Raw genomic sequence first — 15,487 nt, forward strand, 5'->3', positions numbered from 1 at the left:
CATAGCCAGCTCAGTTTGATCTAAAAAAAACAAAGTGATATGTTCTCTATGCAAGTACAGTAGATAATGTCAGTTGTCAATCTATTCTTAAAAAACACACTCTTACATAAGCACACCAAGCTGTATCTTTACTCAGCTCCAAAAAAGTGTTTTTATGTTTTTTTTTGCATTTGTTTTCCTTTTCTAAGTTAAGTTCACTTAAATAAAATAATCACACCTTTGACACTGATAGTCACCCACATGATCTGCACAGGACATATTTAATAAATATTGAGCATTCACTCTGTGAATGACAGCCATAACCTAAAAATAAGCAGTAAACAGCGAAATACCCTACAGACAGTTAAGTCATGTTTTCACGGACCTGAACAAAAGAGACAAATGTGTAAACAAGTAAATAAATGATCCAGGTTGAGATTTTAAAAGGTTACTAGCAACATCAGAATTTGCTGCCAGTCTGCATATTTTCATACGGCTCATACATTGTGCATGCTCAAATAGAACAGCAAAGTACAAAGTTCAATGAATTATGCATTTTTGCATTGTGTCATTCACATTGTGTGGCTCTAAATTAATAATGTTGCTGTAGTCCATAACTGACTTAAACGGACAAAAGATATAAAATGGTAAGAAAATGTAAAAACCACTAAGCATCCCAAGGAAAGTAAATAGAAACCATGTATTTAGTAGAGTAATTTTAGCGAGAGATATTATTCTCCTGTGGGCTCAGCAGTGGCAGCTCATTGAAATGAAAAGACTTAAATAATTGGGTTATGTAGTTGAAGTCAATTGGTAGTTGTCAGTCTCAGGGGTTTCTCATGTGTTCCCCCCGGCCACCCCTGTTTGTTAGGCTTGTGTTTTATGTGTCAGCATCAAAAATGATGGTGGCCACACCGGTTGCCACTGTTAGCCAAGGGACAAAAGACTTTGGCTTGACCTGTGAGTCAATCATCTTGCTTTCAACAAAGACTAACTGCCTAAAAGTGGCAGAATAATAGCAGGTAGAAAATTCTCCTGCATGCACTTAGGAATATGCCCTACTACATGTAAAAAGTCACACACTTAAAGGTAAAGTTTACTTATGTTCCAATAATCTTTGACTTTCCTTTTTTAAACTGAACACAATTTTTTTTTAACAAATCTTCCTCTCTGATGTTTGGACAACACATTACAGCTACACTGACTTGTTGATTAGCTAGTGGATGCATGGGTCCATTTGACGTCAAGAACAGTTACGCTTCTTCTATAAATGGTGAAAGAAGATGGAAAATTCACAATAAAAAGGGACCCACCCTGTGTCCGAAATTGCCTACTTCCATACTATGTAGTATGAGTCACGGATAGTATGTCTGAAACCTCAGTATGTAAAAAAACAGTGGGCGAGAAATACGTTGATGGTCTAGTGCAGTGGTCACCAACACTGCTCCTGGAGATCGACCGTCCTGCAGACTGTAGCTCCAACACTGCTTCATCACACAACAAACCTGAACACCTTGATTAGATAGTTCAGGTGTGTGCGAAAGGGGTTAGAGCTGAAATCTTCAGGACGGTCGATCTCAAGGAGCAGGGTTGGTGACCACTGGTCTACTGCTTCTGCTGAGATTCGTGAGTGTGGAGCAGACACTTCTCTATGCTAAGATGCCATGGGAGCAGAGCAACGGTCAAATTTCAAAAGTAAAACAAATAAAAATAGCGGAAAATTTTAAGGAGGATGTCCATTTTGAATGTAAGTGCCAATAAGTTAATTTATCGTGACCAAATTATGTTTTTATCAGTGCCTACCCACAGGTTGTTGTTAATACGTCATAAGTAAAATAGCATTCGGGTCACATGATTATAAAACATGGCGAATGTAGTATGTCCGAAATGTATGCATACTACTTCCACTCATAATATACAGAAAGTACTGTTTTTTTGATCGATAGTTAGGTACTTATTTAAATTCACTACTTACTGTCACAGTATGCGATCTCGGAAGCATACTGAATAACAGAAGGTGTGTTTAATTTGGACGTAAGTGGACTGCGGAGTGGACCTCACAGGGGGTTCCTCCATTTTAGGTGAGATTCCAATCCGAAGGGAGTGAGCATTTTCAGTCAAAGGGTAATGCGAACGGCGTAGGGAATAAGAGAACATTGATACATCACTTCGCCCGGAAGTGGAAAGGGAAAATCACCCAACTGCCATTGCGCGCCACGTCACGAGTCAGAAAAACAATGGACAAGTTTTAATTATTGTTAATTATATTAAATACAGTGGTTTGCTTCACATACAATTTTTATTTGACTTTCTGAAGCATTAGTATTATTTAGGCTTCACACTCGAGATGAGGAATGTATTTATATTTAATTGTATTTGTATATTATTTGCAGTTTTCATATGCGTCTAAGGATTCATCCATTTTGCTATTATTATACAAACTAGTGTAAAAGTGGTAAGCAGCAGCAATTCTTTTTTAATATGTTATGTTATTTAACGTTACCTCAGGAATGTTTACATCTGCACCACATAAGGAAAAAAGTGAGATGAGACTGACGCCACCATGGGAACACATCTTCACATAGTTGACCAAATTAAAATATATTTTTATATTGCATAAAAATAGAGTTTCAAATAATCAAAGCTGCATCAATCAAATAATAAATACAAGCACAAAAAAGTTAAGATTATATTGATGATCATATACAGTGAGGAAAATAAGTATTTGAACACCCTGCTATTTTGCATGTTCTCCCACTTAGAAATCATGGAGGGGTCTGAAATTGTCATCGTAGGTGCATGTCAACTGTGAGAGACATAATAAAAAAAGAAATCACCATGTATGATTTTTTTTAACTATTTATTTGTATGATACAGCTGCAAATAAGTATTTGAACACCTGAGAAAATCAATGTTAATATTTGGTACAGTAGCCTTTGTTTGCAATTACAGAGGTCAAACGTTTCCTGTAGTTTTTCAACGGGTTTGCACACACTGCAGGAGGGATTTTGGCCCACTCCTCCACACAGATCTTCTCTAGATCAGTCAGGTTTCTAGCCTGTCGCTGAGAAACACGGAGTTTGAGCTCCCTCCAAAGATTCTCTATTGGGTTTAGGTCTGGAGACTGGCTTGGCCATGCCTGAACCTTGATATGCTTCTTAAAGAGCCACTCCTTGGTTATCCTGGCTGTGTGCTTCGGGTCATTGTCATGTTGGAAGACCCAGCCTCGAACCCATCTTCAATGCTCTAACTGAGGGAAGGAGGTTGTTCCCAAAAATCTCGCAATACATGGCCCCGGTCATCTTCTCCTTAATACAGTGCAGTCGCCCTGTCCCATGTGCAGAAAAACACCCCCAAAGCATGATGCTCCCCATGCTTCACAGTAGGGATGGTGTTCCTGGGATGGTACTCATCATTCTTCTTCCTCCAAACACGTTTAGTGGAATTATGACCAAAAAGTTATATTTTGGTCTCATCTGACCACATGACTTTCTCCCATGACTCCTCTGGATCATCCAAATGGTCATTGGCAAACTTAAGACGGGCCTGGACATGTGCTGGTTTAAGCAGGGGAACCTTCCGTGCCATGCATGATTTCAAACTATGACGTCTTAGTGTATTACCAACAGTAACCTTGGAAACGGTGGTCCCAGCTCTTTTCAGGTCATTGACCAGCTCCTCCTGTGTAGTTCTGGGCTGATTTTCTCACCTTTCTTAGGATCATTGAGACCCCACGAGGTGAGATCTTGCATGGAGCCCCAGTCCGAGGGAGATTGACAGTCATGTTTGGCTTCTTCCATTTTCTAATGATTGCTTCAACAGTGGACCTTTTTTCACCAAGCTGCTTGGCAATTTCCCCGTAGCCCTTTCCAGCCTTGTGGAGGTGTACAATTTTGTCTCTAGTGTCTTTGGACAGCCCTTTGGTCTTGGCCATGTTAGTAGTTGGATTCTTACTGATTGTATGGGGTGGACAGGTGTCTTTATTTAGCTAACGACCTCAAACAGATGCATCTAATTTAGGATAATAAATGGAGTGGAGGTGGACATTTTAAAGGCAGACTAACAGGTCTTTGAGGGTCAGAATTCTAGCTGATAAACAGGTGTTCAAATACTTATTTGCAGCTGTATTATACAAATAAATAGTTAAAAATCATACATTGTGATTTCTGGATTTTTTTTAGATTATGTCTCTCACAGTGGACATGCACCTACGATGACAATTTCGGACCCCTCCATGATTTCTAAATGGGAGAACATGCAAAATAGCAGGGTGTTCAAATACTTATTTTCCTCACTGTACATAATGAGTGTTACTTTATGTGTATTTCTAAAGTTATAATATTTATTTATATTATAATATGTGCAACCCTGCCGTTGCCTTTCTTTAAAGACATTGCAGAGCATTCCAATCAAGTGTTTTTAGTCAGCAAAGTCCACTTTAACGGATATCATCTCAGGGAGTAGGAACCCCAAATTGAATGCAGCTAGACTGACATGAAAGAAAAAATGGCAGCGAATGAATGTGCTCACCTGATCTTCATTTATATGACACACAGCCAGGTTTTGCTTTTGGTCAGAAAGGGCTGTGCGTACATATTTAAGCCAGCAACTGCTGAACTCCAGGGCTCCACCCAAACAGAACTTCACATTGGCTATGTTGTCCATTACCTGAAGCAAACAGAATTACACATTGTATTTTAATAGTGCTGTTATTAAAGCAATAGTCATGTGATTGTAGTATGATGGCTAACATTTAAGACCAGTGGCTGACTGACCGTTGAAAATGCCACTAGGTTGTAAACTCAATAGCCTCTCAAAGATTCCCGTTTGGCCTACAAGACAACCACTGGTTCTGCACCCTAAAAATAACACTAACTAATTCAGACGTATGTACCCTCCAGATCCTTACATTCTGCTAGTGAACATCTTGTGGTGCCATCCCAAAAAGGCACGAAATCACTTTTCATGCATCTATTTTGGAACTGTACAGCAATGGTGAAATGACCTGCCTGTCTACAAGATCAGTGGAATCTTTTAGAATCCGCCAAAGACACATCTCTTTTGTCAACACCTGACCCAATAATAGGCCACAATTTTGTTGTTGGAAAATACATTTTATATGAATGAAGTTGACTTTAGTAATAAGCAAACACTGGGTGCACGTTGTGCTCATTGGAGTTGTAGCTGTGTAAATTATAGGAACAAAAGCAAAAGCATATAGTTTAAATCAGAGTGCTGTATGAATGCTTTTTGTCTTGAGACCTGTTAGACATGTGGCTATTGAGAACATTTTTTCTGAAAGAACATCTATAATTTCTTTATTAAATATACCAGAAAAGTTTGAAGGTTAAAGAATCGTTAACTATTGTAAAATAGGCTTGGTACATGATTTTCAGGGAGGGAAAGAGAACTAATGGTTACCTTGTTTTCTATGGTGAATATTTTCAAATAAAAGCAGTTGTCCACTTTTTGCCTTTTGTTTCAGTCTTAGGGAATTTTATATTATTTAGATACTGTATATCTGCCAATTTATCGGTTATCGGCTTTCAATGTTAAAGAATTATCGGTTATTGTTATCGCCCCAAAATTAATAAGAAAAGGGGGATCCCTAATTACTACCCATCCATTCCTTTTAAAAAACCAGTTCTTATTTTCAACATATTTTTTCATTTAATTTAATTAGCAGCTTCCTAACAACAACATGTGCTTTGTTCTGGTTTCACCCCTCCTCTGTCTAAACTAAATTATTTATTTAATGGGTAATTTTACATATTGAAACGTTATTACTGTGGATTATACAAAATATTACTAATTGCTTGTGCTTTTGGCCTAAGCACACTTACGTTCCGATGTGTTTTGAGTGGCTGATTCGATGGATTTAGATAGTAATGCTGCGTCAGAAATCGCATACTGTGACAGTAAGTACTGAATGTGAATAAGTACCCACCTATTGGCCGTTAAACCAGTGAGCTCTATATAGTATGAGTGTGAGTAGTATGAATACATTTCGGACATATTGCGTCCGACATGTTTTATGGTCACGTGACCCGTATATGCTCTTTGACCTATGATGTGTTAATAACAACCTATACTTGAGCTTTGATAAAAACAATATATTCAAGAGAAATTTATTTATTGGCACTTACTTTAAATATTGCATACTCAATGAGTAGGTACTCAATTTCAGTAAGTACTTACTCAACAAGGGCTAAATGTGTATGTACTGCTTTGCCTGACTGGGTGGGGTATAATACGTTCGGCAGTCAGCACGCCAGAGCTCACCCCGTGAATTGCAAAACAAACAGCAAAATGACTGCTTACTATATCAGGAAATGCAATTCCGAGCAACATTTCAGTGTCCAGGAACACCTTATTCCTTTGTAAGTCACAGGGAAGTCGTAAGGATCAGCATCGAGTCCAGCTGCTTGTAATTTAATCAAATAATTGCATGTTTTTGTCCCGGTTTCTTTGTTTCTCCTATTCTCCTTAGCCATTTTGCTGGGAGTTTTGCCACCCAGGGGAACGTGTCCCAGGGTGTATCCTGACATTTGCACGTGGGAAAGTGACATCAATGCATACCCTCTATTGAACATGTGAAGTAATTCTTCTTCTGTTCCTTTTCAAATGTGGGTGACTGACAACTTAGTTTGAGGTGCATATCCGCCACCTCCTGTACTACTGGAGTCTGGGCCAGAGATTACGCATGTGATGTAAAGAAAAGCACAACTTAAGTTATGAGAGACAGATTGCATTAACAACGTAACATGGGTTTTGTACAAGTAAACATCACATGAAACAAAGCATTCAATTTTCTTCAAGTACAGCACATTCAGAGCTTTTAATTTTCATGTATTTTCATTTATACCTTGTAGGGTTATATGGTTTTGATGAAAAGTAAACAATTAAAAGGACAGGACAATCCATACTTCCCACTGTTAAGAATAATTATGCCAATGGAATGTTCGTTTTGTAACAGAAACATACTTGACTGTAAACTGCTGCAAATTATTATTTTGTCTGTATTCTGCCTATTGGTTGATGTCTCTAGATACGTTGCTCTAATATGTGTTCTAATGTAGTATCAAGAACAGAGAAAATCTTCTGTGGTGTTTTAATGTACTAAGTATGTTTTAACATAGACGTTATCCAAATGATAACTTACGTGTAACATACGTCATAACCAAATGTTATGTGAATGGCTTACGGGTACACCAATTAATTTAAACTTCAGAAAAGCCCCCCCCCCCCCTCCGCACAAGAAAGTAAACGCTTGTGAATTATGCCCTTCCAGAATCTGTCTATGAAGTAAAGCGAAGTAGCAGAGTTTGGTATTACCAGGCAAATGTTAGGCTATATGTTGATCAGTCTGTGCAAAACAGAATGAAGTCAAATACACCTTAGTTTGAGATACAGAGAGTGCACAGACCTTCTGTCGCTCTTTTCTGCAGTCATCACAAGCACGGCAGTCATCTACATTTCTAATAAATCACACTTTTAATAATCAAGTAAACCTTTGGTGCTGAAAAAATCGTTTTGGTGTTCGCCAAAAAAATTTAATGTAGGAGAAACCCTGCACACTGCAATAAGTTTGTTTCACATGACATGTTTCGTAGTGCCCAGTTGAAATTAGTTTATTGCTTTGTGTGACTTTTGAGAATTATATTCAACCTACCAAAGTGGCTAGTGGGAGTGGCTGTCTTACCCGGCCTCCACAGTGTTAATGTCATGATAGCAAAGCAGTTAAAACAAAACCACATTTACACTTTGAGAAAATCAAACAGGAAATGGGTTTCTTATAGTTCACTTCACAACACCATATCCACCTTTAAATTACTAACCACTTTTTTGCATTCTATGTAAAAGTCAGCATTTAATGGAAGTAGCGATTGCCTTGTTTCCGTATCATGACTTATACTACTGAAACGGACTATGAAATTAGAAAATTGATTTTATCTATTGAGTACTGATTGGATAGTTGTCAGTTGCTTTTAGTTAGACGCAGCAATCTTTTCCCGGAAAGAAACGAGTCTCTGATAGCCCCACCCTCACGCCATTATTCGTGACATGAAGTTTTTATTGGGGGGAGGTTTACGTTTCTGATTAAAGATTATGAGGGCACATGAATAATACATTTTTTTTTTATAAAAAACTGTATTCCACTATTTCAAATATTCCATATAAATGAGAGTCAATTGTTTATTTCAGTTTCACAGTGACGTGCAATCCAAGGCAGATTGTTTGCTGTAGTATTTACATGTCTTGACAGTGTTGTAGTTTTTTTCATGTCTGAACTAGGTTGTAAACGGAAGAAAGAATTTTAAACATTGAATTTTTTTTAAATGCTGGGGTCAGATTTATTAACTTTGGTTAACCTGACACTACCTGGAAAGTTTATGGTTTCTAGTTACTTGTCGAGAGAAAAATAAAGAGAAAGATGGGGGGATTGAGAGGGATGAAGTGACAAAGGATTTCTATCTCCCTCTCTCCTATTATTTCATTTTATTTCACACATATTCTCTTTCTCTGATTTTTTAAACATTTAGGGTCAAATGCCTAGCAGGCGTTCTGGCTTTCAATTCTGCTTTGGGATTAAGGGATCCTCATTTCTGTTTTAGGAAACAGATTTTCCATCAGGTGTCAGAGCTGGGACTCGAACACAGGTCGACGCTGTGGTAGACGGATCCTTAACCCAAATGCCACCAATAGGTGAAGAGTGAGACGCACACACAAGGACTTGAGAAGTAAAGCTGGTGGATTAAATATAACTAAAAATACGAGAAACACAAGTCACGAGAGGAAAATACACTCAGGGGCAAAAAAAACTGCAACCAAGTAAATACAAAGGTTCGATAAAAGATAATCCACATAGAAAGAGGGTAAAAATAAGCATACCCTAGACAGATGCAATAACACCTTTGTGGCACAAACAGGCTCAAGTGAGTATATTGTGGGCTAATATATCATGATGCCAGCTGTGCTGATCAGTCGGTGAAGTAAAAGATATGAGAAAGGAAGGTGATGTAACTTTTGATATGGATATTGAGCCAATCAAATGAGATGTGATGACACAGGCAAAACACTTATCATTAGTGCTCCTAATTGACTTAAACTTAATTTTAGGTGCACGGCAGCACACTGCTCTGTGTCGCTCTCGCAGTTTGGTGATGTCATAGACTGATCAGTCTGTGTAGCTCTGTGTAGAGTCGAACATGGTTAATTTTTTTCTTCCAATATGACAACGTGTAGCCGCTGTGCTGGATTACTATGTCCAATGAACCTGCTGCAAAGGGGTATGAGGGCTGGTATGGGTATTCATCAGTCATAAAATGCAGATACATGCACATACCATAATTACATAATACCATAAACATAAGACTGCTTTACAATGTTGTTTGCTCAATCAAGTTAGAGAACTGTAACTACCATTCTATTCTTTGGGTTACAGAGCTGCCTTTGTCAATCCTTGCCTATTTATTAATACACAGACATAGTTATAACGTCTCATTCAGGATGTTGTAATTTAGACTTGACAAAACTTCATTAATGGAGGTGCTAAGGTGCCTATTATTCTCATTTTGTAAAACAGGAAGGTGTAATTGACACCTCTGTATTGCCTGCACATAATTAACACATCTTCACATCGGTAAGGATTTCTGTGTAATTTTTATCAGGCTGATGCCGATATTTAATTCAGAAGTCAATATCTCCAATAATATCTGTGTGCTGATAATATTGTGCATCCCTTATATATATGCAAGACAATCATAGAGTTGTGTCATCTGGCAGCTAGAGGGCACTCATGTGGGGCAGTGGAGGCAAAGGGACAGACCAAGGACTGGTCAAACACACCCTCATGTTCCATGGGTAAACTGTGCTTGACCAATTGAAACTCAGACTCATAATAAGATTTCAACCAAACTTGAAAACTATAGAAACTGAATAGCATCAGTCACATAACAGTCTACATGATAGCAGCACATATAGATATATTTTAGAATGTGTAAAACCATGAATCTTTAATATCATTTAACCCGTGTTGCCACGCTTATGACAGCAGAATAGAAAAATTGTTTAGAGACAAAGTTTAAACATTTTCATTTAAAATTTTGGAATATTTTTCAGAACACACTATAACACACCAACACACACACCTGTGGCTGTACACCTCTTAAATCTTTAAAGCTGACCCAAGTCCAGACACAACACACACACACACCAATGGCAAACCAAACATCAAAGTCAACCACACAGTAAGTCTCTCCATTAAGATGAGATACTTAAAAAAAAAAGGAAACAGATTGTAAGACTGACAGAGAAAGATAGAATAATAAGACAATTGTGAAACATTTATGAGGATGTGTTTGTCTTCACTAAAACATATTATGGATTACTGTAAAAGGTCTGACACAACAGTGAAAACGTCAACAATACGTCTACTATATTCTACATTAAATTAAGTCTCAAGATGGATATATATACAGTATCTATCTATCTGTGTATATATATATATATATATATATATATAAATATATATATACACATACATATATAAGATAAGAATGAAAGTTAGATGAAAACGTATGCCAATTTATGTTGCCTATTTTCTATCAAACGTCACATTTTATTCCAATGTAGCATACAAGATGCGAATCACACTGAGATTAATGTAATAGTTCAGTCCACACTGTAGACACTGTGCAAAAGTACAGTGTCTACCACTCAAATCGAACACTGCTGAAAAAAGGAAAAAGAAAGAGAGTGATAGGGAGCCAAAAAGAGAGTGTCCATTAATCATGTTTTAACCTTATCTTGACCTGGCCAAAGAAGAGAGAGATCTGGATGTCTAAAAGTGTGTTTGAGTTGCCAGCTCTTTTGAGCCATTAAAAATGCCTCTTGATACAGACATATATCAATAAAAGTCACTTCACAAACGACACATACAATCCAGGTGTAATTAAGTAGCATGCATGTCACACAATGCATGATGAAAACATAAACATATCTCCACTCAACTTAAAACATCAACTCTAAGCATCTACAATGGTATCTGGAATGTTTTTCCACATACGCATTAAAATGCTATTAGGTTACCCAGGTGTTGTATGTGTATGTAAAAGTCAGGGTGACTGGAACACAAAAAACACCACTCCAGTTCAGATTGAAAGGTTTTGTTTCAAGCACACACATAGTGACTTGGTTACATGAAGCAGAGTTTTTATAATTCCTTCCTCCGGTGCTGACAATGATGAAAAATAAAACATCTAACACAGTACCATTATGTACAATATGAGAAGTCTATCCTGCCAATATGCAGTGTGTGTACGGGAATGTACAGGTGTTGTGTTGACAAGCCAGCATAGAACTGGCTTTCCTGCTAGAGTCTAGTTTCTCCCAATGTTTTTCACCATTTATAAACATTATGCGAGTTTTGGTTCCTTGCTCACTGGGAGCCTGCTGAAATCAGGCTTAGGGCTCTATACTATATTTTCCCAGGAATGAAAACTACAACCCATGATATTATTGCAAATTTTCTTTGACCTGTTGATAATATATCTAATGTATGTTTAGCTGATCTGTCAGGGGCAGTGGTGGCCTAATTGTAAGAGTGTCGGACTCCTGACCAGAAGGTTGCTGGTTTCTCAGGGCTGGCAGGTAACCACTGAGGTGCTCTTGAGCAAAACACCTTACCCCCACTTGCTCCCCGGGCGCTGCAGCGATAGCTGCCCACTGCTCCGGGTGTGTTCACAACATGCTGTGTGTGTGACTACTTAAAGGATGGGTTAAATGCAGAGGTCACATTTCAGAGATGGGTCATATGTGACAAATAGGTCACTTTCACTGTCACTTCACTGTCAATAATACCAAAAAGAGTTGTACATTGTAAATGATGCCTATGTATGCGTGCTTAAATGTGTTATACGTGTCTGTGTATGCTTTTGACGTTTTCCCATTACCTTCTCTACTTCATATTGCTTTTAAGGTTTGTCTTATTTTCTGTGGTTCTTCATTTTGTTTTTCTTGCATAGCTGCTTTGATGCACTGCAAATTGTAAAAGGGCATACAATTGATTTGAATGTTAAGATATGGTTTATGTTTAGCATTTTAATTTCTTTGACTCTTCATCTTGCAAGGGAAGGCTCTTGTTAATTGAAAAGCAAGCTAATCTGGCTGGCTGGACATTCTCATAAAACCACATCTGGGCTGCCATTTGCAGGCCCAAGGTGGGGCGATGCTTCACTGCCACAATGGAGTGAATGAGCTTTCAAACGGTCACTCCAATAGAGCATCAGAACTGTGATGGAAGGCAGACAAACACTGACTTGATCTTGTCTAATCAATAAAGTCCAACCAATAAGAGATTTGTTGAGACTTTTTTTTGTTCAAGAAAGTTTGTGTGGTCTCGACCACAGGGATCAAATGAGTCAAAAGCCCTTCCTAGTTATCTCTTCTCCAGCTAACAGTGTTGTTAAATTTTATTTTTGACAATGGGCCACATTTAGAATTTTCCTCCCTAGCTCTCCCTAAAGCTGTTTTGGTGTGGTGATTGTGTGATACAGGCAGGCATCCATTTTCCAGTGTTTGTATGTGAATGAATATTCAAACACAATAATACAACATCGTTATGTATATTCTTGTCATGGTCCTGGCCTTCCTGTTCTAGCTTCGTGCCTTGTGGACAGGACGTGACAGTAACATGTCTTATGTGTGTGTGTTTTGTCTTATTTGGAGACACGTGTCGTTTGTTTTCACATACAGCACGTGTCTTCTGTGTAGCTCCGCCCCCTTGTTTCTCCGTTAGTCTCCCATTAGTGTTTCATCTCCGTCACCTGTCTCCCTTTTATGTTTAGTCTTGGCACCTGCCCGTCGCAGGTATCAGTATCCCTCGTTAGTCTTTCCCTTCTCAAGCCTTGTGTTTTTATAGTCCTGTGTCGGTTCATTATTTGTTTTGTTCTGGTTTGTTCTTGTCCATATTGTTTCTCATGCGTTTGGATTCGTGTGGGATTGTTCGAGCTTCTTCGTTTGGAATATTTTGTTCCTGGTATTTTTTACCCCCTTGTGGGTTTTTTTTTTTTTTTTATTTAATAAATATTTCCTTGTTACCTTCACCTGCCTGCATTTGGGTGCGGTCCTTCACTCACAGCCATTTTTCGACAATTCTAGGATGGCAATCTACTGCCAATCTATATCATTGTAAAGCCTGCCAATCAACATTAGAGGGTCAGAGGTTTAATATGGTTGACAGATAAGCATATATGGTTTTATATCCATATATGATGATTTGATTCTAACTATATTGATTAGTTGATTCTAATCAATATAAAATATATTTGTTTTATAAAATAGTTTATGTACAGCTGCAGCACTAATGTAAAAGTGTCCCTTTATTCAATTGTTATTGCAGTTTTCAATTAAACAGGCACTAAGTTACAACCTACGCACTACTAAATATTTTTGAGTTGCACCATTCAACTTAGTTTCATATAAACTGAATATTTCCGAAGCATCCCGTCAGGAGTAACTGTAGGAATAAAAAAGCAAAATCACTGAACTAGCACGCCTCCATATGTGTATATCCATTTATCAAAATAAAATCAACTTTTTAATTTAATTACTGCGGTTGGTAGTAAAATGATATCACTTATAATATGTTTAATTTGAAACATGTAATACCTATTATGTTATTCATAATTAGGTAGTATTCTATTTAATAAAAACTTATTTTTACCCTTATTATGTTATATAAAATAAGTTTAAATCAAAATCGTTTTGAAATTCACAACATTTCAACACAACTTTTCCTCATGCATTCAAAGGCTGCTATTGGACTGTTTAAGGTAAATGTCATATTATGCAACTACGTATTACTTCATGGAGAGCATACAAACTACTAGCTATGTTCTGCCTTAAGACCAAAATGGTGCAACTGAATAACATACCTATTTAGTTACAAACTTGCTAGTATTTATTAAGCGTCTAGTGCAGGCTTTACGTTCACGTGTAAGAAAGAACTTACTGGTGCAACCCTACCCAAGTCTTTGTCGGGAGAAGCAGAGTTGGTGGAGCAGAAAGGGTTCAAATAAAGCATATTTGGAGCTAGATAAAGAAATTAGAGGATATAGCTCAAACAATCATCAATATAAATGCCCCTGAGATGCATGTGATGTGAAGAGCTTGGTTATGTAGATGGGCTTCTCAATTTAAACTATTGAAATAGTCAAATGTTTCAAATTGTTCTTATGTCTCGCAGGCACTATTCACTGCCCTTAACTTTTTGATTAAACCCTTGTTAGCCAATTTTCAAACATTTTCTTAATTTTATTGAAAATAAATGCCTTTACGATCTGATACAGTATTTAATAGAAAGAGGTAAAAGATTGAGTTTGGAGAATCGAAGAATGGGTCTTCCGTGTGGAACCAACACGTTTTACTCCACAAGCCACTCAAGTCTTAGTTAAAATTTTGAGAGTTTAATGCAGTGCTTGAAGGGGGTAAAAAGGTTCCTGTACTCTGTTGTAACGTTAGTACATGCAAATTAGTAACACATTTCTAGAACGATAAAATATTATTTAGACATATTGCTGGTACAACATGTCAGAGGAAACCTGGTCCTCTCGGCTGAGCCTGGTTTCTCCATATGTTTTTTCTCCGCTTATTCATCATTGAAGTTTTGTTTCCGTGCCACATGGCGAATCATCAGTAGACTGCTGATATTAGACTAGTCCAGGGATTTGTAATTTCCACTTACATTGCCTTATTAGAATGGCATTACTTTTTCCACAATACTATATTATTTAACCTTCTTCCTGCTCTTTGTTGGTTTCGTTTTCTTTCTGTACAGCTGATTTGAAATGTGAAAGACGCTACATAAATAAAATTGGAAGCATTTGCCAAACAAGTGAGTTTATAATGTTAAATATAAATTTGACCAAAAAAATCTTTTCGTAATAGTTCTTCACTGAAAAAAGTTAAACTTTTGATCAATTTACACATATGTCAACTTGTGACGAGCAATTTTTTAATTATATTAATGGCTTGGTTCAAATCTAAATTTATACATTTCAACAAACCATCATTATTGTGATCAGTGTCTGTTGTAGTTGGGCTCTTGACTTTAATGATACTTTTTCATTGTCTGTTGCGACAGAGTGTTAAAAACATTTGTACAAATGAGATCGTATAGGGAAATAGGAATTCACACGAATGAGCCACCTTGTAAAACAGGTAAGAATTCATATCCAATTGCGTTGATATGTATTTATACATATTAAAGATATCACGTTCTAAAATATGTTAGATTTAAAGTCATGCTGGGTGACACGAAAAAAAGGTTGTGCTGACTGACAGGGAACATGGGGAAATTTGTGTACATGAACAAAAATGAATAGATTATAGTTTGTGACAATGTCACAAATTCCTGCAAGACTGTGTTGAAATACAACAATTCAATAGGCATCTCCTGACTATATAGAATAAAAACTAGATTTATATATCTACTACTGTGGATTTC

At 37.3% G+C, this 15,487-nt stretch overlaps 1 protein-coding gene across 1 annotated transcript in view; it reads right to left on the reverse strand.

Annotated features, from left to right (window-relative positions):
* The window catches only part of prdm16 (PR domain containing 16), a 209,730-nt gene that overhangs the window by 22,685 nt on the left and 171,558 nt on the right, over positions 1-15,487 (reverse strand). The window contains exon 4 of the mRNA XM_056772745.1: positions 4,510-4,647. Within this exon, the coding sequence (XP_056628723.1) occupies positions 4,510-4,647 (138 nt within the window). The remainder of the gene's footprint in view (positions 1-4,509; positions 4,648-15,487) is intronic.

This window comes from Triplophysa dalaica, chromosome 18, assembly GCF_015846415.1.
Source record: "Triplophysa dalaica isolate WHDGS20190420 chromosome 18, ASM1584641v1, whole genome shotgun sequence".
Taxonomy (NCBI): domain Eukaryota; kingdom Metazoa; phylum Chordata; class Actinopteri; order Cypriniformes; family Nemacheilidae; genus Triplophysa; species Triplophysa dalaica.